Below are 27,771 nucleotides of genomic sequence, written 5' to 3'. Positions count from 1 at the left end.
CCTACTTATCTGAACTGCACTGCATTTCATAACCTTTCCAAAATTAAAACCACTCAAGTTTAATGAGATTGTCTGAAACTGCTTCAGCCTATTAGCTGCTAAACCCCAGTGGTTACTTGCAGAATCAATATGCTGCTCAAAGATTTAAAGTGATAACCTTTTTATTTGTGCACGTTTGCTTTGCATCAAAAGGAAAATTCTAAGGAACAGTTATGCATGCGTGATTCTGATACACTGAGCATCATGGATACTATTTGGCGGAGGTTTTGTTTGGCATTTGCACATTGCATTTGTACCTTACCATTTTCTGCGCAAAGTTGTCCTGGAAATAGCTGCTTAAGTATTTATGAACTCAGTGAGGAAATTTCTTCTTGTAATCCAATCTGAAGAGCCAAGAACTAAAGAACAAGACAAATGCCAAACATCGCTGCCTTTTTATCTGTAGAGAGTTATTCTAAAACACTGATCTTTACATCTCTGAAAGAATCAAGAAGGGAGTGAGGACCTTGTGGGTTGATATGCTGATTGACTGTAAATAGTGATCTCATATGAGAAACAGCATTTACATTTAAAAATATCATATTATAATAGTCTGATCCTCTCAAAAGAACAGCAAAATCATCTGGTAAAAACCACCAGAGAATGAACTATTTAGAGTATATCTTACACACCCCGTGTCACTGCTGGCAAAATGGAGCTAATGCTACACTGTGCAGATGCTTGCAGGCTTGCCTTACTTGCAACTCCAAGACACAGGTCAGCATCTGGCAAATGGTGATAATAAGATCAGTGTTACATGCTTCAAATACAATGAGATGGAAGCATGTGTGCCAAAATGTAGCAAATTTGCTGATGACACAAAGTTGAGTGGCAGTGTGAAATGTCAGGAGGATGTTATGAGAATGCAGAGTGACTTGGACAGGTTGGGTGAGTGGGCAAATGTACGGCAGCTGCAGTTTAATATGGATAAATGTGAGGTTACCCACTTTGGTGGCAAGAACAGGAAGGCAGATTACTATCTAAATGGAGTCAAGTTAGGAAAAGGGGAAGTACAACGAGATCTAGGTGTTCTTGTACATCAGTCAATGAAAGCAAGCAGGCAGTGAAGAAAGCTAATGGCATGCTGGCTTTTATAACAAGAGGAATTGAGTATAGGAGTAAAGAGGTCCTTCTGCAGCTGTACAGGGACCTGGTGAGACCCCACCTGGAGTATTGTGTGCAGTTTTGGTCTCCAAATTTGAGGAAGGACATTCTTGCTATTGAGGGAGTGCAGCGTAGGTTTACAAGGTTAATTCCCGGAATGGCGGGACCATCATATGTTGAAAGATTGGAGCGACTGGGCTTGTATACACTGGAATTTAGAAGGATGAGAGGGGATCTGATTGAAACATATAAGATTATTAAGGGATTGGACACACTGGAGGCAGGAAGCATGTTCCCGTTGATGGGCGAGTCCAGAAATAGAGGCCACAGTTTAAGAATAAGGGGCAGGCCATTTAGAACAGAGATGCGGAAAAACTTTTTCACCCACAGAGTGGTGGATATGTGGAATGCTCTGCCCCAGAAGACAGTGGAGGCCAAGTCTCTGGATGCATTCAAGAGAGAGTTAGATAGAGCTCTTATAGATAGCAGGGTCAAGGGATATGGGGAGAGGGCAGGAACGGGGGTACTGATTGTGTATGATCAGCCACGATCACAGTGAATGGCGGTGCTGGCTAGAAGGGCCAAATGGCCTACTCCTGCACCTACTGTCTATTGTCTATAATGTGTATTTCAAGGAACCCATCAATAAAAGTCAAATTTGACAGGTTGGTGATTATGATAATGATTTCTCATTTATCATGGATCCAAAGTAAGCCAATACAAATTGTTTAACCAAATGTAAGCCTTGGCACATTCACATCTTCCATGTGCAAGCACTATGGTGTAGTCGTTTAAAGACAATGAGTGACTGCAGATTGAGTGCAGCTCAAACCATTCAAATCAAGCTGGACCTGAAAATGACAATGTGTGGAATAAGAATTGGAAACTCAAAATCCATAACCTATTCTCTTTGAACATTATTGCGTAGGAGAATCAAGGTAAGAAAAGTCCATGCTCCAAGAATCCACAAGCTACCAAGCAACAACTAGCATAACACTCCTTTACAGCCCCAACCAGTGAAGGCAACTTTTATATTTAAGAATTAACAGCTTGTATATGAACTTTGTTTCTTGCTGATCTGTGGTATAACAGCCCCTCCACAACTTACCCACTACTAAGTATAAAAAATCTATTTTTACTCCCCTGTACTGCTATTTGTACTTACTTACTTTTTAAAAATAATTCTTTGTCTCTGAAGGCCTAGAACAAAAAACTATAGTTCTCACACCATCAAAGCTATCTTCCTGAGGCTATGGCACAGGGAGGCAGCATCCAAACACCTCCATCTGAGACATTCTCCTTTTTCAAAATTGCCACCAGGCAGGAAGTACAGGAACTCAAAAGCCTTACACCTTAATCTACATTTCTTTTACTTGCACTATTATGTTTATTTTATCACCTGTGTATAATTTGTATTAACTTGTTTGTCATGTATTTAATGCACTGGGGTGCTGCAAAAATCTAATTTGCATGGCATATATGTATGCCTATGTCATTAAATGTATCTGGATAATGCTTCTCATACCAACAAATGCAATCAGCCACACATTCGCGCTGTTCCACAGATGACAATAGCCATCCCAGCACAAATGCACTACCAAGGGAGTACAAACAATTGTTAACTGCTATTAAATAGATTCTTATGCTTTGGCGAAATTGTGGAGGGGCAGATATAGCACACTAATACAGAACAAAAAAAAAATCTAATTAACTGGTTATAGCTATTATGCCATGCCTATTTTTTTTAAAATTCATAGACAATATTAAACTTGTTGATGCTAGAAAAGGCCATCCTAGAACATTCCAGTAATCCCTTTACTCTCACGTCCTTCCTGCATGCTTTTGCAATATACAAGCTATTTCTGCTAAAATTACCTTTAATGTATAACATTCTGGACTAGGCTACAATTTTCTTCTCTAGAACAAAGGCGGCTGAGGGGTGACCTTATAGATACGCAAAATTATGAGGGGAATAAGATGAATTGCCAAGTCTTCTTCCCAGGGCAGGGGAGGCCAAAGCTCGAGGACATGAATTAAGGTGAGGGAATGATCTAAGAGACTGAAGGGACAAGTCTCTTCCCCACAGAGGTGGAGATATATGCAATAGGCTACGAAAATGGTACATGAAGGTAGAGTTGGGTTTAAAAGATATTTACGCAGATACACAGATAGAGAAGGTTTAGAGGGAACCAAAAAAATTACCAAATTAGTTAGCTGACAATTAAGTCCCTATTTTTTTCCAGCCTTCAAACAGAAAGGCAAGCAGGAAAATTGGAGTAGTTCAGAAAGATACCTTGATCAGCATGAATGTGTTGGTGCAAAGGGCCTATTTCTGAGCAGTACAATTCCACAGTGACAGCACACCGATATACTGTTAATCTTTGGAATTATTAACTAATCCATGTCTCTAAATGTATGCAGCAGCACAAAATATTGAACAGTGTTTATAGACAAACTACCCAAAACCATAGCTGGGTGGTGGAAAGTGGAATTTATTTTATTTATTTTTTTTTTTTTTTAAACTGGAGGTGCTCACTGAAGGTTACTTCATTTGACAAAATTAACACTGAATAGTTATCTGGCAATTTTGAGTACTTTAAACAATCCATGATACATTCAGAAAAACATACAATTATGCCATGCCTGAGACTGGTGGTACACAAAGACCTGAAGACAATGAATGTGAAAATCTTCAGTTATATATGAGTGTAAGTGAAAATAAATCTTAAGTTTTTCTTCCATGTTTGCTAAGTTACATTCTCAAGATTAAACCATTTCTTCAACTGTACACGCCTTAATTTTCTGCAGCCACCATTTTGAAGCTACCCATGGTGCCAGAGTAAACATCAGGTTGGTCAAGTACTCCATTTATTGCCTTATGAGATGTTAGAAATGTTTTTTTTCTGTTAATCTCCTGCCTCGTATGGTAAGGTGTATAACTTACCAAAAAGTCATGAATACAATTCTTTAATGTATTATCACCATGGCAAAGCTAGCAATAATGATTACAGATACAAAAGGAGAACAAAATAACTAGGCATCTGAGAAACAAAAGTTATATTTGATAATTCTATTCAAAGAGCCTTTAGGCAGTTCCAGTGAATTGAAAACTAGTCAGAATAATTGCTGTTACAATTAAACTGTTTAGTAATTATTTGAAAAATGCTTCATTAATTCCTCGGATTTTCAGTGGTCTAAATTTTATTGCTGAAGATAATGGCCTCATTTCATTTATTGGTGACTGCTATTACATGTTGAAAGCCACCAAAATAGGAAGGTGAGTAGAGATGAATGAAATAAAAGTTGGACCCAAGTGAAGCAGAACATGTTTTGTCTCTTCGTCTTCAGCTGCAAGAACGCAGATCAAGTAGATTTTCCCTTCAGCTCAGCCAATAAAACTTGTGTTCAAGAGAAAATTGTGGAAGTAACAGATGTGTAATTTCAATGGTGCAAACTGCATAATCTGTGTTAAGATACTTAATACCTCTAGTTTGCTTCAAGAAAATTTTGAAAGAGTAGTGATGTGTGCACTGCTCATTTGTTCAGAATACAAGAATAGATGAAATAAAATTCAATTAACTGAATTAGCAACTTTAACCAAGAATATATTAATATTGTTAAAAATAGTGTATACTGAAAGGGTTACAAACGCACAAATCAAAAGCCAAATTTGTTCACTGCAATAACAGGCAAGCTTAAATCATACTACCTTTGCAATGTTAAAAAGCATCATGACAAATGTAAATCAGATGACGTGACAAACTGGAAAGAGGTTGAGTAAATTTCTCCCGCTTTGGAATTTTCACTCAATTTGCAACCTTTGAATTTTGCTTTGCTTCAATTGAGTTGATGATCTTTAGAACAGCTGTAGGTGGTATTCAAATTACAGGCTGAAAAGTATTAAATTTAGGTTTAGCAGACCATGCAAGTTAGAAATTATAAAACACATGTACATACTGTACATCCTCAAACATGCAAAACATTATTTAATAGCTCTAAAAGCAAGATTACTTGAAAATGAAGTCAGAGTAGGTGGTAGGTTCAATTCTACCATTCAAAAGAGCCAGAATAATATCTGGAAAAAATATGCAATGTTACAGGACAAGAGGAGGGTAAGGGAGGTTGAACTGATCTTCCATAAACCCAGTACAGACTCAGCAGGCAATGTTTCCTTCTGCTCTAATTTGTGAAACTGCACTGATACACAAAATTGAAAAACTCATTGCAAATTTAGTGCCAGGTACACAGTGCAACAGTGTACAAGAATGTCTTCATTGCTGCACAAACTTGTAATAACTTTTTTCATTTGGATATACTACCACCTGCTGTTAGTGGTTAGGTAATGCCCAGACTCTGAATATTGAATCAAGAAATTACGGTAAATTAGGTCCCTACTTTTTCCACCCTTCAAACAAACAGAAAGGCAAGCACACAAATTGAGCTGAGCACCCGAGAACAATTTGTCACCCTCCAGAAGTAGATTCTCTAACAAGGCTAGTGGTTTTTCACTAGATGTCGCCAATTGAACAACTCTGAAAAAACAAATAACAATGTGCTAATCCAGAGTAATTTGGAGTACAGTTAAAAAGCAGTGAGTGTGGCACTACAGATATAGATGACAAGTTGTTTTCTTCAAAATGGACAGTTGAAGTTTCCATGTCACTTGGATTTACGTCCTTAAACTGGCATGAAGGGTTTCTGAACTATCACATGACATTCATAATCTAGGGGTTAACTGTTTAGTTTGCTGTATTAAAACAGAACTGGCTGTCAGATGTTACAATGTTGGAGAGAAGCAATAAAGAAGTCTATTTACCACTGATTAATTTTGATTCTGAAATGAGTATGCTTTTGAGAGAACAGCAATTTTTTCCACAATGAACTGAGGAAGAACAGGCTTTTGCAAGAAGTGTCAATGCTGAATGAACCAAGTCAAATTGGAATGTGCAGAGGATTTTTTGATACATCAATGAGTCTGGTAATAAAGTGCAAAGCCAAACTCAACCTGGCATAAATAAAATCTGGTAACAGGGCTGCTTGAAGTCAGGAAGCAAAGAGCTAGTATATTTATAAGCATTTGTTGAATTGTTTTACCTTAATGCATCTTTACAGACAATAAAGTGCATTTGAAAAGCAAATGTTATAAACCAGTAATAAAATCTTGGGTTCAGTTCCAGGCTTAAACAACAGGAACAGTCAGCCCCAAGTCTGCACTATTAGCTACCAAGTGCAAAGCAAATGTTAAAAGTAAACTGCCGACTTCAATTATATGCATGGAAGAAAAAACACTAATTTGTGACTGCATTAGCACCACCTCAGTAAAAACATCCATTATAGTGAAGGGAGAATGAAAATTTAAACATCTATTACAATAACAAATATGGACTTGCTAAGATAATTGTGCCACTATATCTTAACAAGTCTGATTTTTAAAAGAAATAAGCATTTCTAAGTTTAGATTTAGCAAATTCATAAGATGTTTATTTTACACATACCATTAAGCAATTCAGTTTATACATCTCTAGGCTTTATATAGTCCTATTTCACATACATACAGATATCACAGGACATTTATGAATCACTATATTTTGGTATATGTGCAAAATAAGTTCAGCAAAAGGCTCTTTGTGGGTATATTCTAAAAGGAGCAAAGTGAAAGGTACATATTTGGGTATTTCAAAGTAGTTGTGTATTTTTTCCAGTGAGGGTACTATATTACTGTTCAGATTGATACTACAAATGTAATAACAGGAATCTGCAACCGGCAAAACACTCAGTTGCCACTTTATTAGGTGCAGGAGATAGCTAAAGTGAGCACTAAGTGTTACCAAAACACACAAAATGCTGGAGGAACTCAGCAAGTCAGGCAGAATCTACAGAGGGGTATACACAAAGTTTCCGGTTGTGACTTTTCATCAGTACTGCATTACTAAAATGATTAAAGAAATTCACGATTGAAGCTCTGCTATGGTGGTCAGGTCTCGCAATAACAGTTACTACCGTGCTACCACCTCAGCCAAATACATCAGCAACCAATTCTATTAGCTCAAACATTAATCTGAGGTACCAGTTTAGAAAGGAGGCTTTGGCATGCTGTGTTACCTAACTCTGAGTAATTACTGAAAGTTGACCTTTTTTGTCCAGTCCTCATGTTCCTTGTTCAGTTTCCAAGCAGCTAACTCAAATGAGAATGAGTGTAACTCTGAGCACTGCTGCAGTCCAAAAGTTTACTGGGAGTAATTTATTTATTTTTTATTTTTATAAAAGTCTTTTAGATGCAGCTGAACTCAAGCTCTACTGCACCTCTACTAGGGCCTACATGAGAGTCACTACCAATGTTATAGCCAAAAAAAAAACTGGTGAAGTAAACTAGCCACTGGATACAGGACAGCAGGTAGGAACAAACAGCTCAATGTACTCTTGGGGACCACCTAGAATCTTTAGGTTTCTTGCTTCTAAGGCATTATCAATGTCCAACTCAAAAAAAAATTAACCTTAAAATGCAGATTCTTCAACTTAATTTATATAATCCTTTATCAATCTAACAAAAATGATAATGCTATGGGTTTTAATTAAATAAAGGAATAAAGCAAATATAGTTTTGTTTTAAACGACGTTTTAAATACAGAAAATTTCAGAATTTCACACAGCATTTGTGGAGAGCAAAATTTAATATTTCAGGTTGATGTCCTTCTGATGAAAAGTCTTGGGCCCAAACCAATTACTTCCTCTCAAAAGACGCTTCCTGACCTATTGAGCTTGACCAGCATTTGTCCCCTCATTTCCAATTTTTCAGCCTTCTAATTGAGGTTATAACCGTGTGTTCAGCTGCATTTAAGAAAATGTCAGGAAGAAAGCACAAAAGCATTCTTGGAAGAGAAAAGGCATTAAATACAATGGTAACCTAGAAGCAAAAACAAAATTGTAGATGCAGCCTATAAGCAGACTGGTGATAGAAACAAAAGTAAAAGCACAAAGAATTGGGTGATCCTGGAATAACAGCATTGCTCACCACAATTTTCAAAAATCTAATGCTTTAAAATCAAACATAGCCAAGTATTCTTAACTTATTCCAGATTGACCTGCAATGGTATACTCATTTTGACCCTAACATTCCCTCCCCCGAAGTGATTGTGAAATCATGATCATTTTACTGCTAGTCCTGTCTGTTCTAAAGCTCATTATGACCAGATGTTTTAAAGTTTACATTTACTTTATCAGAAATGCATTATATATTTGCAAATATAAATAAAGCCAGCAGAAAGTGCCTGTGTTTGCAAGTAACTGAGCAAGTAATCTATTCACTGGAATCAAACAACTATGATCCTTTTACAAGCTAAACATCAGTTCATGTCTGTAAGACCAATTTAATTAACTTTGGCAAAAAACAATATTTACAGTTCACTGAAGTATTTACAAGTCTCCATCAAAAATGAGAGAAATACTCAATTTTGTTCAATATGGGATCAATGTCTGAAATAAATGTACTGAACTATAGATTCTATAGATTAATACTGCAGATCAATTTCAAATTGGGATGGCGATGCAACTACAATACTGTATGCATACTAGATCATGCCCTTGAGGTGAAAACACTATTACTAATCTTGTCAGGATATGGATAGTGAAACCAAGCTGATTTGCACCATTTGTGCCTGAAGCTCAAAAGAGCTGTGCAAATGATCTTGGACGAAAATTACAATTACTTCTATTAACTTTTTCTGAAAATTCAAAAGGCAAAGCAATTAAGATTCCTTATCCACATCTTCAAAACAAGAAAACATTTATACCCATGGTGACTCATCCAAACTAATGAATGTAGTGGGGAGGTGAAAAACAGGGGAAAAAATTTGTGTAATGAATAATGGTCAATTTTCTGCAACATTACACAAATGGAGTCAAGTAGAAGCAAACAGAAATTGGTCAGTGAGAGATCATAGAACTAGAGATCAAGGAGGGAAAGTTCTGAATAAGATCATTTACATTCTACCCCTAATTCGACACAAGACCTTTATTTTATTATTCAGTTAAATACCATACTAGAGTAACCATTTGGGAAGGTGCAGAGTTTGGAGCATTGGATTCTCTTTCTAGATTTGTTCAAGCAATTAATCACTATAACACAATGACATCAGGATAATTGCTATTTCCATTTGACAGGTTTGCACTGCAAACACAGGTGAATATATAATAGTAACAAATTTGTCATCAGGAACAAGATTTTACAAATGTCAAGTACATATGATTGCATATTTTAATGAAGAAATTATTAAAGGTTTATCCTACAATCACAATAAAAATAACCATTAAAATTTCAAGTTCTTAAAAAAAATTCACTTGAAACAAATGGTATGAAGCATTCAAGGTTTTGGAAAAACTCAAAATATAAAGATTCCCTAATAGCTCATTTGGGAGATCATTCTAAAAATTAATACTCTGAGTAAAAAGGTTCAAAAGAAAACGTAGAGTACTTGAACAGTTTCTAACCCAAGAACTGCAGATTCAAACTACTTCACAGCCGCATATCATAAACATGAAATTTAACAGCAAGAACATTGTACTTAGAAGAAATGAAAAACCTATTACCCCAAGTTTGCTACCGTCACCAAATTAGATTGTGTTTGGAAAGCACTAAGCCCTTAATGACAACTGAAAAATATCAGGACCCAGAAATCATTGCTATATAATCACATACTGTTAATGGGGTATTTAGAGACTTAACATCCATTTATTTTGAATGATTTACCGACTTATTGTCATGCTATCCAGAAATACACTTAGCAGGATATAACATATTTATCTGTGGAAGGATCAATTTACGTCCATGTTTACTACAATAAACAGACTTAACACACAGTTCAAGTAAAGATGCATGAGAAATCTAAAGCTGCAAGAATGAATTACTGATGGGCACCCTCAAGAACCAAGCACAAAATCTGTTACATAAATGACATTCCAATTTCATTGCCCAAGTTCTTCCTTTGGGCACATTTGCCACACTGGGGAGGGATTAACACAGAAACATTAGCAATTAAGAGCTTTGTGGCATTAAAGAACCCCATCAACAATAAAAGCCACAAAAATTATTTTATTCAACTGCTTACTGAGCCCCGGGTGCTGGTGCAATAATTAATTTGTGTGTACTGGCACAAAACTGACAAATTCAATAGTTCCTTGCCAAGTAATACATGCAGATTGATGTTGCCAGAAGCAAGCTAGTTTGATAGAATACTTGATTCCGTCACAAACCTCAAATGAGAAATAATGCAATAAAAAAATATAATTTCCTAAATCTTAGTTTATGAATAAACATCTTCAATATCTGTTAATCAGATTAACCTCCCATGTCAATTTGCTACAAAAAAAAATTCTTATATTTTAAATTAATTACTGTATGTAGCTTCTTGTTGCATTGTAATGTATTCTATCTAATGTATTTTGAAGCAACCTTTTTTATTTTGAATCTGCAGGTCGCTCTATGCCTCCCAACAAAAATGTCCACAGCTTTGAGGTAAATTCCCTTCCAATATCATTAACTTCTGCCTTAAACTATGTGACTTTACAGGTTGGACCCATTCATCTCTTATATCTGAACTGAACCAGATATTTCTAGTCTGTGATGGTTTTAAAACCGAAGATGTTGCTTTAAGGAAAGTTGAAGTAGAAGAGGAAAAGTGAAAAAGGAAATAATAGGATACCATACCTGACACCTGCCAATTCAAAATCTTAAAAGTGCAGACTAAATCAGATCAGTGGAATGTAATAAAGTTGCAGATAGAAACCCAAGTCTATAAAACCAATGTCGAAGTAAAGGATTACTGTGAATAACAAAGAAAAAGTAGCAATGTGGGAAAAATATTAACGATTCATCTCTAAAAGAACTTTGCAACTGGTGAGATTTTTCCCGTGACAAATAGGAATACAAATCTTACAGTGCAAGATTACTATAGTTCATCTCAAAGTGAAACTGCTCTAATATTAAGGTAACACTTCTCCTGGAAGCAGTACTGAGAACAGAATAAAAAACTAGTTTGACTTCATAATAATCAACTGCTGCTTGCCAGATTTGTGAAGACCATCATGCAAAGGGTAGACATTGAAACTATACTTTGAGTTGAAACTTAAGGATCAGCTTGACTGAACAGATTTTGTATGCTTTTAATTTATGTAACAAGCTGATGCCTCTAGAACAATGCAATGATTTATAACAATTGCATCAGGGCATGATCAATGTTGGCAAAAACTTTGTGCAATAGTGCAAGCTGAATGCCACAGGATGACAAAATCTGGTTATTATATTATGCACCAAAACAAACTTTCCTGCTCCTACAGTCATTCAACATCAGTAGCTTTCTGTATATAATTGACAGGAATAAAATAACTATAATTTTTGATAGACCTTGGTTCAAAGCTCAGCATCCCCCATCATATTAAAGTCATGAAACTGTGATCATTAGATCCATAGAAATGACAAACTACTGCAATATTAAACAAATAAAAATATAAAGATTGCTCATTTAAGCTAGTTTATTAAACCAGACATTTAATACTCTTACTTGGAATCATTCATTACACACACATACAATGACTTAAGAATTTTTGATTGTGTCTGTTGTATGGGTATCTGAAGCATTTATTTCAGATCTCTTAAAAAAATAAAAGTTTATTGTATTTCTGTGGTGCTAGAACAACAAGCTGATTACAAGCAAATTCCTGAAAAGGAAATAAAAGATTAAGCAAATACAGTATTAATTATGAGTCTCTTTGACAAATAAATGCCCCAGCTTGATAAAGGACTATTAAATACAAGATACTGTGAGTGAACAGAAGAAATGAACTCTAAAGAAATGACACGGGAGGCAATAAAGAGACACATGACAACTGAATAAAAGGCCAAAAGCACATAAGATACCATTAAAGACTATTTTAATGTTGTTGCAATTTCAACATGCAACAATCATTGATGTGCAATAGGCCCAGACATTAAAATTTCATTAAATGCTTTAAATCCCTACATTAAGTACAGTCTGCACCTACAGATATCAAGATCCACCTGCAGCTTTCAAAGTCTGGCTATTCACTTAATATTGGTCTAGATAATTTAACTTACTGGTGTGAACTTCATGAAGCATGGTAGGAATATGCCACTTTTAAATTATCCTCTAAAATTGAAATGAAAAAAATTATTAACCTCGGCTTCAATGTATAGTTTCCAGAATCTGCCAGAACTTGGGAACTGTGTGACAAGTCGCTCATAGGTCTTCCGCGCTTTGTCTATTGGTTGGTTCTAAAAGTAAAAACCATCAAAAATGTTTACAGCATTTAAAATGTAAAAATCCCTTGATGTTTTACCCCCCCAATCTTAGTAAGAGGCAATTTCCACAACTGCTTTAAAATCATATGTGCATTTTTCTTGAACTGTATAAGAAGCAAACATAACCCTATGTCACTAAACCTGTGCCTCTCGTATGAGAATGCTCCAAGCATCAAGGTCATATGGATTTTCTTCTAATTTCTTTTCTGCCTTCTTCACTTTTTCCGGGACATACTCTGCAGCCTGTGGAGAAAGAGCATAAACTTACATCACCATTTGTAATATCTGTAATACCTGTTTTATAGATTTCAAAATAGTATCAAATTACACTAATATCTTTAAAATGAGCTATTGTAGAATTAAACATACAAATGTCATCTCTATAGTCAAGCAAGCCACATAGCTCAACAACATTCTTGTACAAGAAAACACTAGATTCTAACATACCACCTTATCAGTTGTTTAAGAATTTGGACAGATAAGCAGTCTGATCAGACGTATTTTGCTTTCCTTATACATAGATTTGAACAAAACTCACCAGTGCCTTTACAATGAAAATTGGAACTAAATAAAGCACAATACCATTTTAAATCTGTTGAATTTTACATAAATCAACTATTATTGCAAGGCACTTTCATAGCTCAAGACTGCCAGCACTAATATGTGAGCAATGAATCATTCAGAACCATAATGTTTATCAGTGAGGTCTCAAAGGAGATGTGAATAGGAAGGAATTGGGAAACACGTTAATGAATATGCAGACCCTGTTTAAGTATGAGCATGCATGAATTCACTAAGTTTGGGTTCATTTAAGTAGAGATACTAGGACCTTTAAGGGGCACATAATACATGTACAGGTACACAGCTAACAAGGCAATACAGTCGGCCCTCCTTTTCTGCAGGGGATTGGTCCCGGGACCCCGCGCAGATACCAAAAATCGCGGATGCTCAAGTCCCTTATCCAACCTGTCACAATCCGGTGAACCTTAGGACACAGCGGAACCCCAGACCTTATTTAATCTGTCTCAATGCGGTGGACATTAGGACCCGGCGCCAGAGCTCTGAATGCGCAGTGTTTCTGTTCACAAAAATAATCACGACTGAAAATAAAGTGGAAATAATAAAGCGATCGGAAAGAGGTGAAACGCCATCGGTCATTGGAAAAGCGTTAGGCTACGTCGGTCAACGATCGGAACAATTTTAAAGGATAAAGTGAGAAAGGCTCTGCCCCAATGAGAGCTACAATTATTACTAAGCAACACAGTGGTTTAATTATTGGGTTTTGGGGTTTTGAGTTTTTGATCCTCCACATCAACCCGGCACGGTGGAGAGCGCACTAGGGAGCGATCTGTCCCGAGTCCTGAGAACTTCTGTCCCAAGCCCAGCGCTGAAACATACGTTCTTAAATGTTTTATATGCATAGAAAGGTAAAATATATATATACTCAGACAAACGTTTGACTAACTGATGCTAAATAATACCGGATATACCTGTTTCGACTTACTTAGTAAGAGAACTTCCGATTTTTTTTCGATCCCGATGCACGATAACCCACGCACATCCTCCCGTATACTTTAAATCATCTCTAGATTACTTTTAATACCTAATACAATGTAAATGCTATGTAAACTGGTTGTTATACTGCATTGTTTAGGGAATAATGACAAGAAAAAAGTCTTATGTGCTCGAACAACAAGTGCTGGAAAAGCACTTCTGTGTTTTCGCGATTGGCTAAATTCACGCATGCGGAATCCGCGGATAAGGAGGGCTGACTATACATGCAAATTTTAAATTAATGTTAAATAGTACAAGGGATTATTCTTTATTTTGGAGCTGGATTACAAAAGGTCAGAACTTTGTCAATACTCCTTTTAAAGCAAATGATTCAATTGTGGTGTGGACATTGCACCATATGAGTATATGTCTTGAAAGGGCTGCTATGCAAATACTCCATGATTGCAAAACTGAAGGTGTATCGGGATTCATGTGTTTAAAAAAAAGTGTACTTTTTCTGGGAAAGTTTCAAGTGCATAATTTTAAAATTTAAAAAGTTGACCATTCAGGAGAGAAATCAGCAGAGAGATTGGGGAGCAATAATCCCAAAACACTTGGGAATCTCTCAATCTCAAGATTAATTTTTGTTCTTTATAAAGGCATACAGTGATAAAGAATAAAGATGGTGGAATAAGATTGATACACAAGCTATGATCCAAGGGAATGGTAGAAAAGGTAAGGGAAATTCCAAAAGCACCTCACAGTGAGAGCAAGCGGATAGATAATATGACAAATGTGCTCTATTTGTGGAAACTCCACAGCCATTTGCATCCACTTATGGCAATACACACAACCATCTCTCATTCTGATTGTGGTAATGGGAGAAAAGAAACATGTATAAGTAAAAAAAAAATCCTGAAGTAAAATATTTTAAGAACACGTAAAACGTACAGCTAGTTCAGATCACAACTACAGGTGTCCCCCATTTTTCAAACATTTGCTTTACGTCAACTTGCTGTTACAAAAGACCTATATTAGTTACCTGTTTTCACTAACAGGTGCTTTCACAGTTAAGAAAAAAGGCAGCATGCGCCGAGCAATCAAGCTCCTCCCCCGGAACTGTATTCTGGCCACCTTTGCTTAAACACGTGCCTGTGAGCATCTATGCTTTATGTCAATTTATTTTGTGCATCCGTTAGCAAGGTGAGTTCTAAGGTATTGGAAAAGCCTAAAAGAGCACGCAAGGGTGTTACACATAGCATAAAACTAGACATAATTAAGCGTTTCGATCGTGGTGAACAAAGTAAGGACATAATGAGTTTGGCTAAGGGTTTGTGGAAGTTGATGAAGATGATGTTGAAGCGGTTTTGGCATCTGAGAGATGAAGAGCTGACGAAGAGGAAAGGATAACAATTGAAACTGAACACAGTAGCAAACGGCTCGAAAGTGAAGACGTCCAGGAACTGAACAAAAAGCAATTGCGTGAGATTTTTGCTGCCATTGACAATGCTGCAATGATTGCAGAAAAGTATGACTTTAATTTTGAAAGGGTGCATAGGTTTAGGGCAAATTTGCAGGATGGTTTAAGTGCTTACAAAGAACTGTACGATAGAAAACTGTACGAGGCTAAGCAGTCAAGCATACTGTCGTTTTTTTAAGTCTTCCACATCAGCCACAGCAGACGACGAAACTCGACCTTCGACATTGAGGCAGGCATAGGAGGTGTCCTGCCTGCCCTGATGGAAACAGATGACAATGAGGTGATACCCCAGTCTCCTCTACCTCCCACCACCCCAACCTCCAACGACTCAGCCTAACACACCATCATCAGTGTCCTCACTGTCTTCCCAATTCTGGTAAGTGAAACTACACTGTACGTACATTATTTCTACTTTATATAGGCTGTGTATTTTTGTGTGTTATTTGGTAGCGTCATAGCTTAAAGGTTACTGGAAAGAGTGCTTCTGCTGGAAGCGCTTTATGCCGTGTGTTTCTGCCGGGAGCGCTTGCGCTGCGTTTCTGCTGCGAGTGCTGTTGACAGCGTTTGCGTGAGATTTTCACTGCGGTGGACAGTGCTGCAATAATTGTAGAAAAGTATTATAGGCTGTGTATTTATCAGATCATTCCTGCTTTTACTATATGTTACCATTATTTTAGGATTTGTGTTATTTGGCATGATTTGGTAGGTTATTTTTTGGGTCTGTGAACACTCACAAATTTTCCCCATATAAATAATTGGTAATTGCATCTTCACTTTACGACATTCCAATGTACCAACCGTTTCTTAGGAACGCTCTTCCTTCGAATAGCGGGGTAAACCTGTACTTTTAAAACAAGTTACAATGGAAATTACTTCTGAAGATTGATGGTATTTAGGGTCTTAAGCACATCCCAGATTCCAAAGTCATGATGTGCCGCTGTAATTATTTATGGTAATCCAAACTATATGGCAACACACTAACCAGAACTGTGGGAAATGTCTGATACTAGTAGATCAAAGTGCCACTTTTATTCTTTTTTCTGAGTCATTATGCACTCTGTGCCACTAAATGCAAGTTTGTTACACAGACGATCATGGTCATATGGAACAAGCTGCCACAGGAAGTGTAGAGACAGATACAATAACAATTAAAAGGCATTTGGATAATCTGGGTACAGGCAAAACCTTCCCTCCATGCTTTTGTTGCACAAAAATACATGTGTCACGTTTTTTTTTGTAGGGTGCTGCAAAGGTTGAATAAAAATAGGAAAAGTAGAATGTTGCTTAATAGGGACTACAGAAGGATATCTACTTTTCTTCCTCCTCACTACCCCTTCTCCCTTTGAATTCTGTAAGAGTAAATTTCTATAACCTGTAGAGACAATGCAGGGGGCACCCATACTTGGACAAGAAATTAGAGGGATAGGAGTTTAATGTAGGCAAATGGTTTCACTAGCAAATGGGATACCTGTAAAAATGCAATATAGCTGACATGGACAAGATGGGCCAAAACAGCAGGCTTCTGTGCGGTACAACTCGATAATTATTCTTGCTTTGTCACTCCACTCTCCCCAAATTACTTCAGCCACACACCAAAGATGTGGTTAAATCTGAACAACAGTAACTATTAAGTCTAATTATAGCTTTAACAAGCTTCAGCATTCAGGTCTGGAGACCAGAAGGCTTACAGCTCAGCCAAGGCCAACCTGAGGAGGGGAATCTCTCAGGTTAAACACACATACAAACAGAGGATTGAGAAGCATTTCAACTCCTCAGACCCCCGGCACATGTGGCACAGCATACAGATTATTACAGACTTCAAACCACCTAGTACTGTGCCCCCTTCCAGCTCTGCTTCCCTCCCTGATGAGCTCAATTATTTTTATACTCACTTTGACCGAGGGAACAAGGATGTCACCCTCAAAGCGGATCTCCCACCTGGTGAACTGCCTCTCTCACTTTCTACCTCCGATGTTTGCATTACCCTGAGCAGGGTGAATATAAGGAAGGCAGCTGGTCCGAATGAAATACCTGGCTGTGTGCTCAGAGTCTGTGCAGGGCAGTTGGCCAGGGTCTTCATGGACATTTTCAATCTGTCCCTGGCCCAGGCAGTTGTCCCCACAAGCTTCAAGATTGCCATCATGCCAGTGCCGATGCATTCCACTGCCATGGGCCTGAATGACTTCCGCCCAGTTGCACTCATCCCCATCATTGCAAAGTGATTTGAGAGATTGGTTCTATCACGTCTGAAATCCTGTCTGCCCACTACCCTGGAGCCCCATCAATTTGCCTATCGCACCAACAGGTCAACAGAGGATGCCATCTCCACGGCACTTAATTCTGCCCTGACCCACCTGGACAGCCCCAATCTTACGTCAGAATGCTGTTCATTGATTTTAGTTCGGCATTCAATATTGTGATCCCCTCCAAGCTGATCGCTAAACTTTGCCAGCTTGGTATCAGCTTATCCCTCGGCAATTGGACCTTAGACTTTCTAACTAACAGACCGCAATCTTAAGTTAGACAACCTCCCCTCCTCCACTCTCACCTTAAACACCGGCATGCCTCAAGGCTGTGTGCTGAGCCCTCTTCTGTACTCCCTTTTCACCTATGACTGCGTTCCTTGGTACATGGTTCTAACTCCATAATCAAGTTTGCAGATGACACCATGCTAGTTAGCCTGATCAGAGGGGATGACAAGACGGCCTACAGGAATGAGGTCCAGCACCGATAACAACCTGGCTCTTAACACCCAGAAGACCAAGGAGATTATTGTGGACTTCAGGGATGTTAGGAGCCACACTCATGCCCCCATCTACATCAACGGCGCTGTCATGGAGAGTGTATCAAGCTTCAAATTCCTTGGTGTCCATATTTCCAATAATCTCACCTGGTCCCTGAACTCCTCCATCCTGATCAAAAAGGCGCAACAGCACCTTTATTTCCTGCAGAGCATCAAGAAAGCTCACCTCTGTCCCAGGATACCGACGGACCTTTACCACCGTACCATTGGGAGCATACTCACCAACTGCATCTCAGTGTGGTATGGCAATTGTCCTGTATGGGACCGCAAAGCTCTCCAGTGGGTGGTGAAAACTGCCCAGCGGATTATTGGCACCTAATTGCCCACCATTGAGAACATCTACCATAAATGCTGCCTGGGCAGGGCAAAAAGCATTATCAAGGATAAATCTCGCCCTAACCATGGACTTTTTACTCTCCTCCTATCCGGTAGGCACTACAGGAGCCTCCGCTTCCACACCAGCAGGCACAGGAAGAGCTTCTTCCCTGAGGCTGTGACCCAGCTGAACCTCATATCACAGTGCTAAGCAATATTGCATCCATATTGGACTGTCTCAGTACTTTTATATTTGTATGCTGTAGCACTTACTTTTTATTCACAGTTATTTTGTAAAGAATCCTATTCTTTTGCACTTCTGGTTAGATGCTAAATTGCATTTCATTGGCTTTGTATCTGTACTCAGCACAATGACAATAAAGTTGAATCTAATCTAACCTAACAAACACAAAGTCATGAAATATAATTCTACACATTCTCATGGCAACAAAACACAATATCATCGCCCAAAGCTCCCCAATGGCATTATCCATATGCTTGAGATTTATAGTAATGATCAGATTGGGTGTAAAGTTTTAGTAAGGTTTTAATTTTAACTCTAACAGATCTCTGCATTTTTCATTCTTGAACAGTATCACAATTAAACTACGTGCAATGCATATAGTTGATTTATAGTGATTCCAAAGTAAAGTGCAAAGTACTTTATCACACCAGAGGTTAATTTCTTTGCTGACTCCCCTAGGTTTTAAACTCATTGGTGGGATGCCGATTACCAAGGTATTAAAGAAAAGTTTGAAAGCAATTTTGCAGAATTTATTTAAAAAAAAAGCATTGTCTACAAGTACACAAAAGTGACTAGCATTAAGGCATGAAGGAATTTCAAAGAAAAAGCTTGGACAAGGAGTGGCTCAGGGATTTGCACTGTGACTTCAAATACATGCAATCTATATCAATAGTTTAGAAGGCTGAATGCACAGGGACCAAAACCTACAGACAACAGTGCTACAGAGCACCCTACAATTATCTGATATTAGAAACTAGATAGGCAGGTTGAAGATTGAGGTTTTCTAGAATAGGTTCAGAAGAGGGTTTGAAGAAGCAATTGACAATTAAGCAAGCCTGAAAATCACAAGTGATTGCAGCTTCTTTGCTTATTCTACAGCTGAAGAATTGGGAAGGGTCAGGAAGAGAGGTAAATGAGTAAGACCAATGAAAGCAGTATCAAATGAAAGGTGGAAAGAAAGAATAGGGAATTATAGCAGAGTTCTGTCAATATGTGGGATAGAGGTCAAGAGGGCATGAGCAAGCTGTATTCCTGTCCACGATTGCAAGCCTCTTTACAAATGTCCAATGGAACTTGAAGTTCAGTCGTTAAGGACCAAAGCCTTGCTTTGATTACTCATGTATTGAGTAAAAATAGAAGGGTGAATTAAAAATTTAAAAAAATGTAGCTTAAATAGAGACTACAGAACGATATTATAGAAGGACCTGGGTAACTTCAGACAACAAAATTGGAAAGGATGGCACAATATAGACAATACCCATATTCAGAGCAGTTGCACTTCCAGAAAACCATCCATATTGTATTTTACTGAAACACAAATCCTCTCTTCTCCATTTGATGTTTTTCCCTTATATACAAGCTTGCTTATCAGATATAAAGTGACATTACCCTCCTTAAGTCAAGTCAAGTCACTTTTATTGTCATTCCGACCATAACTGCTGGTACAGTACATAGTAAAAATGAGACGACGTTTTTTCAGGACCATGGTTTACATGACACAGTACAAAAACTAGACTGAACTATGTAAAAAAACACAGAAAAAAATCTACACTAGACTACAGACTTACCCAGGACTGCTTGAAGTGCACAAATCAGTGCAGGCATTACAATAAATAACAAACAAGACAATAGGGCAGTAAGGTGTCAGTCCACGCTCTGGATATTGAGGAGTCTGATAGCTTGGGGGAAGAAACTGTTACATAGTCTGGTCGTGAGAGCCCTAATGCTTTGGTGCCTTTTCCCAGACGGCAGGAGGGAGAAGAGATTGTATGAGAGGTGTGTGGGGTCCTTCATAATGCTGTTTGCTTTGCGGATGCAGCGTGTAGTGTACATGTCCGTAATGGCAGGAAGAGAGACCCCGATGATCTTCTCAGCTGACCTCACTATCCGCTGCAGGGTCTTGCAATCCGAGATGGTGCAATTTCTGAACCAGGCAGTGATGCAGCTGCTCAGGATGCTCTCAATACAACCCCTGTAGAATGTGATGAGGATGGGGGTGGGAGATGGACTTTCCTCAGCCTTCGCAGAAATTAAAGACGCTGCTGGGCTTTCTTTGCTATAGAGCTGGTGTTGAGGGACCAGGTGAGATTCTCCGCCAGGTGAACACCAAGAAATTTGGTGCTCTTAATGATCTCTACCGAGGAGCCGTCGATGTTCAGTGGGGAGTGGTCGCTCCGTTCCCTCCTGAAGTCAACAACCATCTCTTTTGTTTTGTTCACATTCAGAGACAAGTTGTTGGCTCTACACCAGTCCGTCAGCCGCTGCACCTCCTCTCTGTAAGCTGACATCGTTCTTGCTGATGAGAACCACCACTGCCGTGTCACTGGCGAACTTGATGATGTGGCTCGAGCTGTGTTGCAGCACAGTCATGGATCAGCAGAGTGAACAGGAGTGAACTGAGCACACAGCCCTGGGTGGGGGGGGGGGGGGGAGAAGAGGGGGGTGTGCTCAGTGTGATGGCGTTGGAGATGTTGCTCTCAATCCGGACTGACTGAGGTCTCCCAGTCAGGAAGTCTAGGATCCAGTTACAGAGGGAGGTGTTCAGGCCCAGTAGGCTCAGTTTTCCAATCAGTTTCTGAGGGATGATTGTGTTGAATGTTGAAGTCTATGAACAGCATTCAAACATTATGTGTCTTTTTCATCCAGGTGGGTTAGGGCCAGGTAGAGGGTGATGGCAATGGCGTCGTCTGTTGAGCGATTGGGACAGCACGCAACTGCAGGGGGTCCAGTGAGGGGGGCAGCAGGGTCTAGATATGCCTCATGACGAGCCTCTCGAAACACCTCATGATGATGGATGTGGGTGCAACGGGACAGTAGTCATTTAGGCAGGACACTCAAGACTTCTTCGGCATGGGGACGATGGTAGCGGCCTTGAAGCACGTTGGATCGTTGGCACTGCTCAGGGAGATGTTGAAGATGTTAGTGAGAACATCTCCTACCTGGTCTGCACATCCTCTGAGCACTCTACCAGGAATGTTGTCTAGTCCAGCAGCCTTCCATGGGTTGACCCTGCACAGGGTTCTTCTCACATTGGCCATGGTGAGACACAGCACCTGGTCATTTGTAGGAGGGGTGGACTTCCTCGCCGCCACATCATTTTCTGCCTCAAAACGGGTGTAGAAGTTATTCCGCGCATCTGGGAGCGAGGCATCACCCGCAGTCAGGTGATGTTGTCCTGTAATTGGTGATGTCCTGGATGCCCTTCCACATGCGCCACGTGTCATCGCTGTCCTGAAAGTGGCTATGGATTTGCTGGGTGTGTGCATGCTTTGCCCTTCTGATGGCCCGGGACAGTTCGGCCCTTGCTGTTGTTAGGGCTGCCTTGTCATCTGCTCTGAATGTGGAGCCACAGGTCCTCAGCAGTGCACACATCTCCGCGGTCATCTATGGCTTCTGGTTAGCGTGTATAGTGATTAAAATGCTGAAGCCAATATTTGACAGGGACAGAGGGGTGGTTTGCAAAGCAAGCAAATTTGTCAATTTAATATTCTGGCTATAAGATTTGTATACATTAGCATGTCAATTGGATTGGGAGAAACAGCCAAGTTCCACCTTTGCTGTGCCCTCACCACTCCAAGGACATCAACAGATGCTGCCGCACTCTTCATCTGCAAGGCTTGTGTAGCAGGAATGAAGGAGCAGGAGTGGAGATACTAGGGCAAGCAACGGGACTTGAGAATCAAGCTTCAGGAGAGAATGGTGGTACAGAAGGAATTTAAAGGGGCAACAGATTATAGTGTGCTGATTCGTGGAAGTGCATTAAAGACCTAGAGGTTACTTAAGATTATACAGCTAGTCTACGAGCTGCCTATAACTTTTGCAGCTCCCCACAATGCAGATGGTTGATTCTTCTATTGTGCTTATTCCCCCCTACACCACCCCCCAAACGTAAATTCAACAAGGATAAATTTTCACAACATAGGGGTTGCCTGCAGAATGCTACTGCTTCTGAATTTTGAAGGTTCACCTTTGAGTGTGACAGGTTCTCCCATTTCCTTCCCAATGACATGTTGGTACATTAACGGACTACTAAAATTATCCCATCAATATAATCTTGTGGCAAAGAACCAAACTGGAGATGATATATACAAGAGATTAAGTTACCAGACTTCTGTGAAATTTGGGGTGAGAGAGAAAGATAGGATTGCACTAATGTATTTATATCATAATAAATGTTACGTTAACATTTAGATACAACAATTAGCAAGCATAATGAATTTTTACTATTACTCAGATAAAAGTAGTTTTAAAAGTACCAGTAGCTAAATTTCTTATGAGGAACAGATAGAGGAGACCATATTTCTCCTTCCTGGGGATTCTAGAACTAGGAGGAATCCAGAACAAGTGATTGTAGGCTTGAGAAATAAAAAAGGTATTTCTAATCTCAGAGTTGAAAATCTTTGTAATTCTGTACATCTGAGACCTATGGAGGCAAGTCACTGAACATACTCAAGGCCAGAATTTTGGTTCATAGGGGAGTCAGTAATACATATAGTGGAGCCCAGATCAATCATAATCCCATTGAATATTGGAAGTGGTAGGCTCAAAGGGCTTAAATGGCTTACCACAACTTTTGTTTTCACTGTACTCAAAACATACTAATTGCTTTAAGAGACTTCTTTATGTGCCCAAACTAGAATGCTACCATTTTGAATTGACCAGGGAGGTTACAAAACAAGTTAACTACACTGCCAATATCACTGAGCAGTGATTACAATTCAAATTTCCATTTTTTGCATATTGACCGTAAATACAGTATCCCTATCAGTTAAACACATTAGAGTTTAGTCTAAAACTTCTATGTTGTTGTCATCCTGTATAGACTTGCTAAACTGAATGGTGATACACCTTAAAGGCAAATCATCTCACTAGAGTCGTGCTTCTATAATGTAAAAGAGGAATGCATAAACATTTCCAATTCAAAATTTCAACCCATTTCAATCCCTTGATGACACTGTTCTTCCACAACTTTGTGTTCTCCATTGGAAAACCCTTCATTCTCCACCAATTTTGGCTTTTATCTATATTTTCCTCAGCACTCTCAGTCTCACCATGGCTTCAGCTGCCTCAGCCCAACTCAAGAATCCCCTACCCACACTATACATTATTGCCCCAATACCTTCAAAATCTACTTTGAAGCCTAGCAGTGAGACCTAAACTTGTAGCCATCTACCAACATTTTTTCCAAGTCACTGCGAAGTACCACGTCAGTACTTTTATTTTGACAAATACCCAAAAGCAATCAGGTTAAACTCAAATGGTATGAAAAGAATCAACATAAAAGTTCACCAGTCAACTTCCAGTAAAGCATCATTCACCCATCAGAGTAACACATCAACTCTGCTACTCTGACCATGCCAGTGTGAGAGCATTTGCAGTTTTCTATGCTCAAAATACCAAATCTTTTCATTAGTGTTAATACATTGCACGAGTAAGAACTCAGGCCAGTAACTTGTTTTGACAATGATTCTACTGAAGATAATTATACCAAGAATACAAAAAAAAATTTAAGGGCTATCATAAAATTTAAAGGATTGCACAGCACCTTAGTGTGAAGTATAAAATATAAAAAGCAAGCAGATTCACACAGGAATTTGAAACTCTAAATGTACAGGATTTAATTAAAATTATAAATGTTTTCAGTTCATATCTCCAACAAAAAAGTTTTGTAATAATTTAAATTTAAGTGCATGTGATTAACACTAAAAATATTCTGCACTTTAAAAAAATTTAGGTGCAATATTAGTCATTTTTTAAAGCAGCTGCAATCTGAATTCTTCACATTTTATATAGTTTCCATTTAAAATACAAAGTTTTATACTATCCCATCATTATGAAATAGCCTACTCTACCTATACATTGTGACATGGGGTCTAATTAGCACAATTTTCTGCAACACTTCGAAACTCAAATTAAAAACCTACAAAAGTACTCTTGAATTTCAACACAAATATTTGTGTCAGCCAACATTTCCTTTAAAATCACATACTTCAACAATTTTTACTCAACTAACATCCTAATTGCCCAACAGCAAAATTAAAAGTCTGATTTGGTACATTCTTCTGAAGAGTATATCCAGTAAAACTTTGAGATGACTACTCTAATCACACTCAAATCAGCAGCTCCGAAATGAATTATTAAAGAATACATGCTTGTACTTTACAAAAGATAGAATCATGCATCGGAATTCCCCATTAGCAAAATCAGGGAATCTAATCCAAGTAGACTTCATTGGCACATTAGTTACTCCTGTCAACCATAGAATATCCAGATAGCACAAGTTCCATGAAAAATGTACCACAGGAATTATAAACAACTTGAGATAAGCTAATTGTTATAAATATTGCAATTTTAATGCAGTTAACATTGCAATATTTAAGATATTGTAAATTCAATAAATAATGCCATTAGAAGGACAAAATAAAAGATAACAGAGGGCTCAAATAAGAATACAAATATAAATGGTAGGATTTAAAAACTCAACTAGTCCTCTCATAAAAGCAGTGCAGGATTAAAAAGCAAAAATGGATGCTATAGGCAGGAATGGAAACAAGAAATCATGGCTGCCCACGTCACCAATGTATATGATTAAGATCAAAGATAAGACCTCCAGCATGACATGAAACAAAGTTAATCCCACTGGAATGAAACATGTGAAAATCACAGATCACAAGTAAAATGTTTCATGATCAGCTTCATGGAGCTGGTGTTCAAAACTACACTGAGGGTTGTTGGCATAGAAAACCAATTTCAGGATTGAAACAGCAATAGAAGAAGCAGAAAGAGACAATTTGAATTTCAAGGAAATGGAAATAAAACTGATTATCAGGGCAGAGGGTCAAAGAATTCCAGTAAAGACACCAATAAGAGTTTTAATAGGGCCAGAAAATTAAGTTGTATGGTGGAGGAATCCTTGCATCAACAGATTGCCAGTCTGGGAAAACAAGCATGCACCAGATACAGGATGACTTACTGCTCTTTTCCAGAAACTGATGAGTGCTTCAGATCTTGAGGAAACCCTGCACTTAATGAGTAACCCACCTGTCACCAGCATCAAGGAAGTCGGTATTAAATCCATAAGTGAACATTACTTCTTACTCAAACATTATGAACAACAACAATCCTTCACAAAGATCTGTTGGTTGAATTACGCGACCTCGGCTTGCTGAGGGGAACGGGTGGGTCTACGTTCCTCGGACTCGCCTGATGCTGGTAGTCGGAGATGGAGACGTCGCAAGCGATGTGCGAGGAAGTGGAAGACAGGCAAAAAGCAAACCCTAGCCGTCTGGCTCTCCCGTCCATTCTGTTCTCCAGTCTCCCTGGACAATAAATTGGACTACATCCGACTCCAACGAAATACTCGGCGGGAGTACAGAGTCTGTTGTGCGTACATGGCTCACTGATGGAATTTCTGACACCGTCATTCAGCTAGACGGGCTCGCCTTGTTTTGAGCAGACAGGGATGCAGCTCTCTCCGGTAAAACTTGCAGTGGTGGTGAGTGTATTTACATCAACACCGAATGGTGTAAGAACTCTGTGCTGGTTTCCAGACACTGCTCATCGCAAGTGGAGTTTGTGGCTGTTAGATGCAGACCATTTTATTTGCCACGGGAATTCACCTGTTTATATATTCGGTGCCTACATTTCCCCCAGTGCTAATGCTAAGGAGGCGCTCTGTGAACTGTATGGGGCTATTAGCGAAATGCAGAATGCACACCCTGATGGACTGTTTATTGTCACCGGTGATTTTAACCACACGAACCTTAAGTCAGTGCTCCCCAAATTCAATCAGTATGTGGACTTTGTAACGAGGGGGGAAGAATGCATTGGACCTTGTTTACACAAACATCCCCGACTCGTACCGGACAGAGCCCCGCCCCCACCTCAGTTACTCAGACATCTCCGTCATGCTAATCCCAACAGACCGCTCGTCAGGCGCTCCAGACCAGTTCAGAAGCAGGTGAAAACCTGGCCAGCAGGAGCCATCTCTGCTCTTCAAGACTGCTTTGAGCATACTGACTGGCACATGTTCAGGGAGGCTGCAACCGATGACGACTCTACCAACTTAGAGGAGTACACAGCATCAGTGACCAGCTACATCAGAAAGTGCATTGATAATGTTACTCTGTCCAAGACCATCACTATACGCGCTAACCAGAAGCCATGGATGACCGCAGAGGCGCATGTGCTGCTGAGGACCCGCGACTCCGCCTTCAGAGGGGCAAAGCGTGCACATGCCCAGTGAATCCAGGGCCACTTCCAGGACAGCGGCGACACACAGCGCATGCGGAAGGGCATCCAGGACATCACCACCTGACTGTGCAGGGGATGCCTCCCTCCCAGATGTGCTGAATAACTTCTACACCCGTTTTGAGGCAGAAAATGATGTGGCGGCAAGGAAGTCCACCCCTCCTACAAATGACCAGGTGCTGTTTCTCACCGTGGCCGATGAGAGAAGAACCCTGTGCAGGGTCAACCTACGGAAGGCTGCTGGACCAGCCAACATTCCTGGTAGAGTGTTCAGAGGATGTGCAGACCAGCTTGCAGATGTTCTCACTGACATCTTCAACATCTCCCTGAGCAGCGCCACCGTTCCAATGTACTTCAAGGCCGCCACCATCGTCCCCGTGCCGAAGAAGTCTTCAGTGCCCTGCCTAAATGACTAACGTCCCGTTGCACTCACATCCATCATCATGAAGTGTTTCGAGAGGCTCGTCATGAGGCATAGCAAGACCCTGCTGCCCCCCTCACTGGACCCCCTGCAGTTTGCATACTGTCCCAACCGCTCAAAAGACGACACCATTGCCATCACCCTCCACCTGGCCCAAACCCACCTGGATGAAAAAGACACATACATTCGGATGCTGTTCATAGACTTCAGTTCAGCATTCAACACAATCATCCCTCAGAAACTGATTGGAAAGCTGAGCCTACTGGGCCTGAACACCTCCCTCTGCAACTGGATCCTAGACTACCTG

At 39.4% G+C, this 27,771-nt stretch overlaps 1 protein-coding gene across 1 annotated transcript in view; it reads right to left on the bottom strand.

Annotated features, from left to right (window-relative positions):
* The window catches only part of cstf3 (cleavage stimulation factor, 3' pre-RNA, subunit 3), a 109,477-nt gene that overhangs the window by 70,710 nt on the left and 10,996 nt on the right, over nucleotides 1-27,771 (bottom strand). Inside the window, exons 2-3 of the mRNA XM_073049820.1 lie at nucleotides 12,599-12,700; nucleotides 12,335-12,430 (exon numbers count right to left, since the gene is read on the bottom strand). Of these exons, the coding sequence (XP_072905921.1) occupies nucleotides 12,335-12,430; nucleotides 12,599-12,700 (198 nt within the window). The remainder of the gene's footprint in view (nucleotides 1-12,334; nucleotides 12,431-12,598; nucleotides 12,701-27,771) is intronic.

This window comes from Hemitrygon akajei, chromosome 6 (assembly GCF_048418815.1).
Source record: "Hemitrygon akajei chromosome 6, sHemAka1.3, whole genome shotgun sequence".
NCBI lineage: Eukaryota > Metazoa > Chordata > Chondrichthyes > Myliobatiformes > Dasyatidae > Hemitrygon > Hemitrygon akajei.
This window is presented reverse-complemented; position numbering and strand designations above follow the sequence as displayed.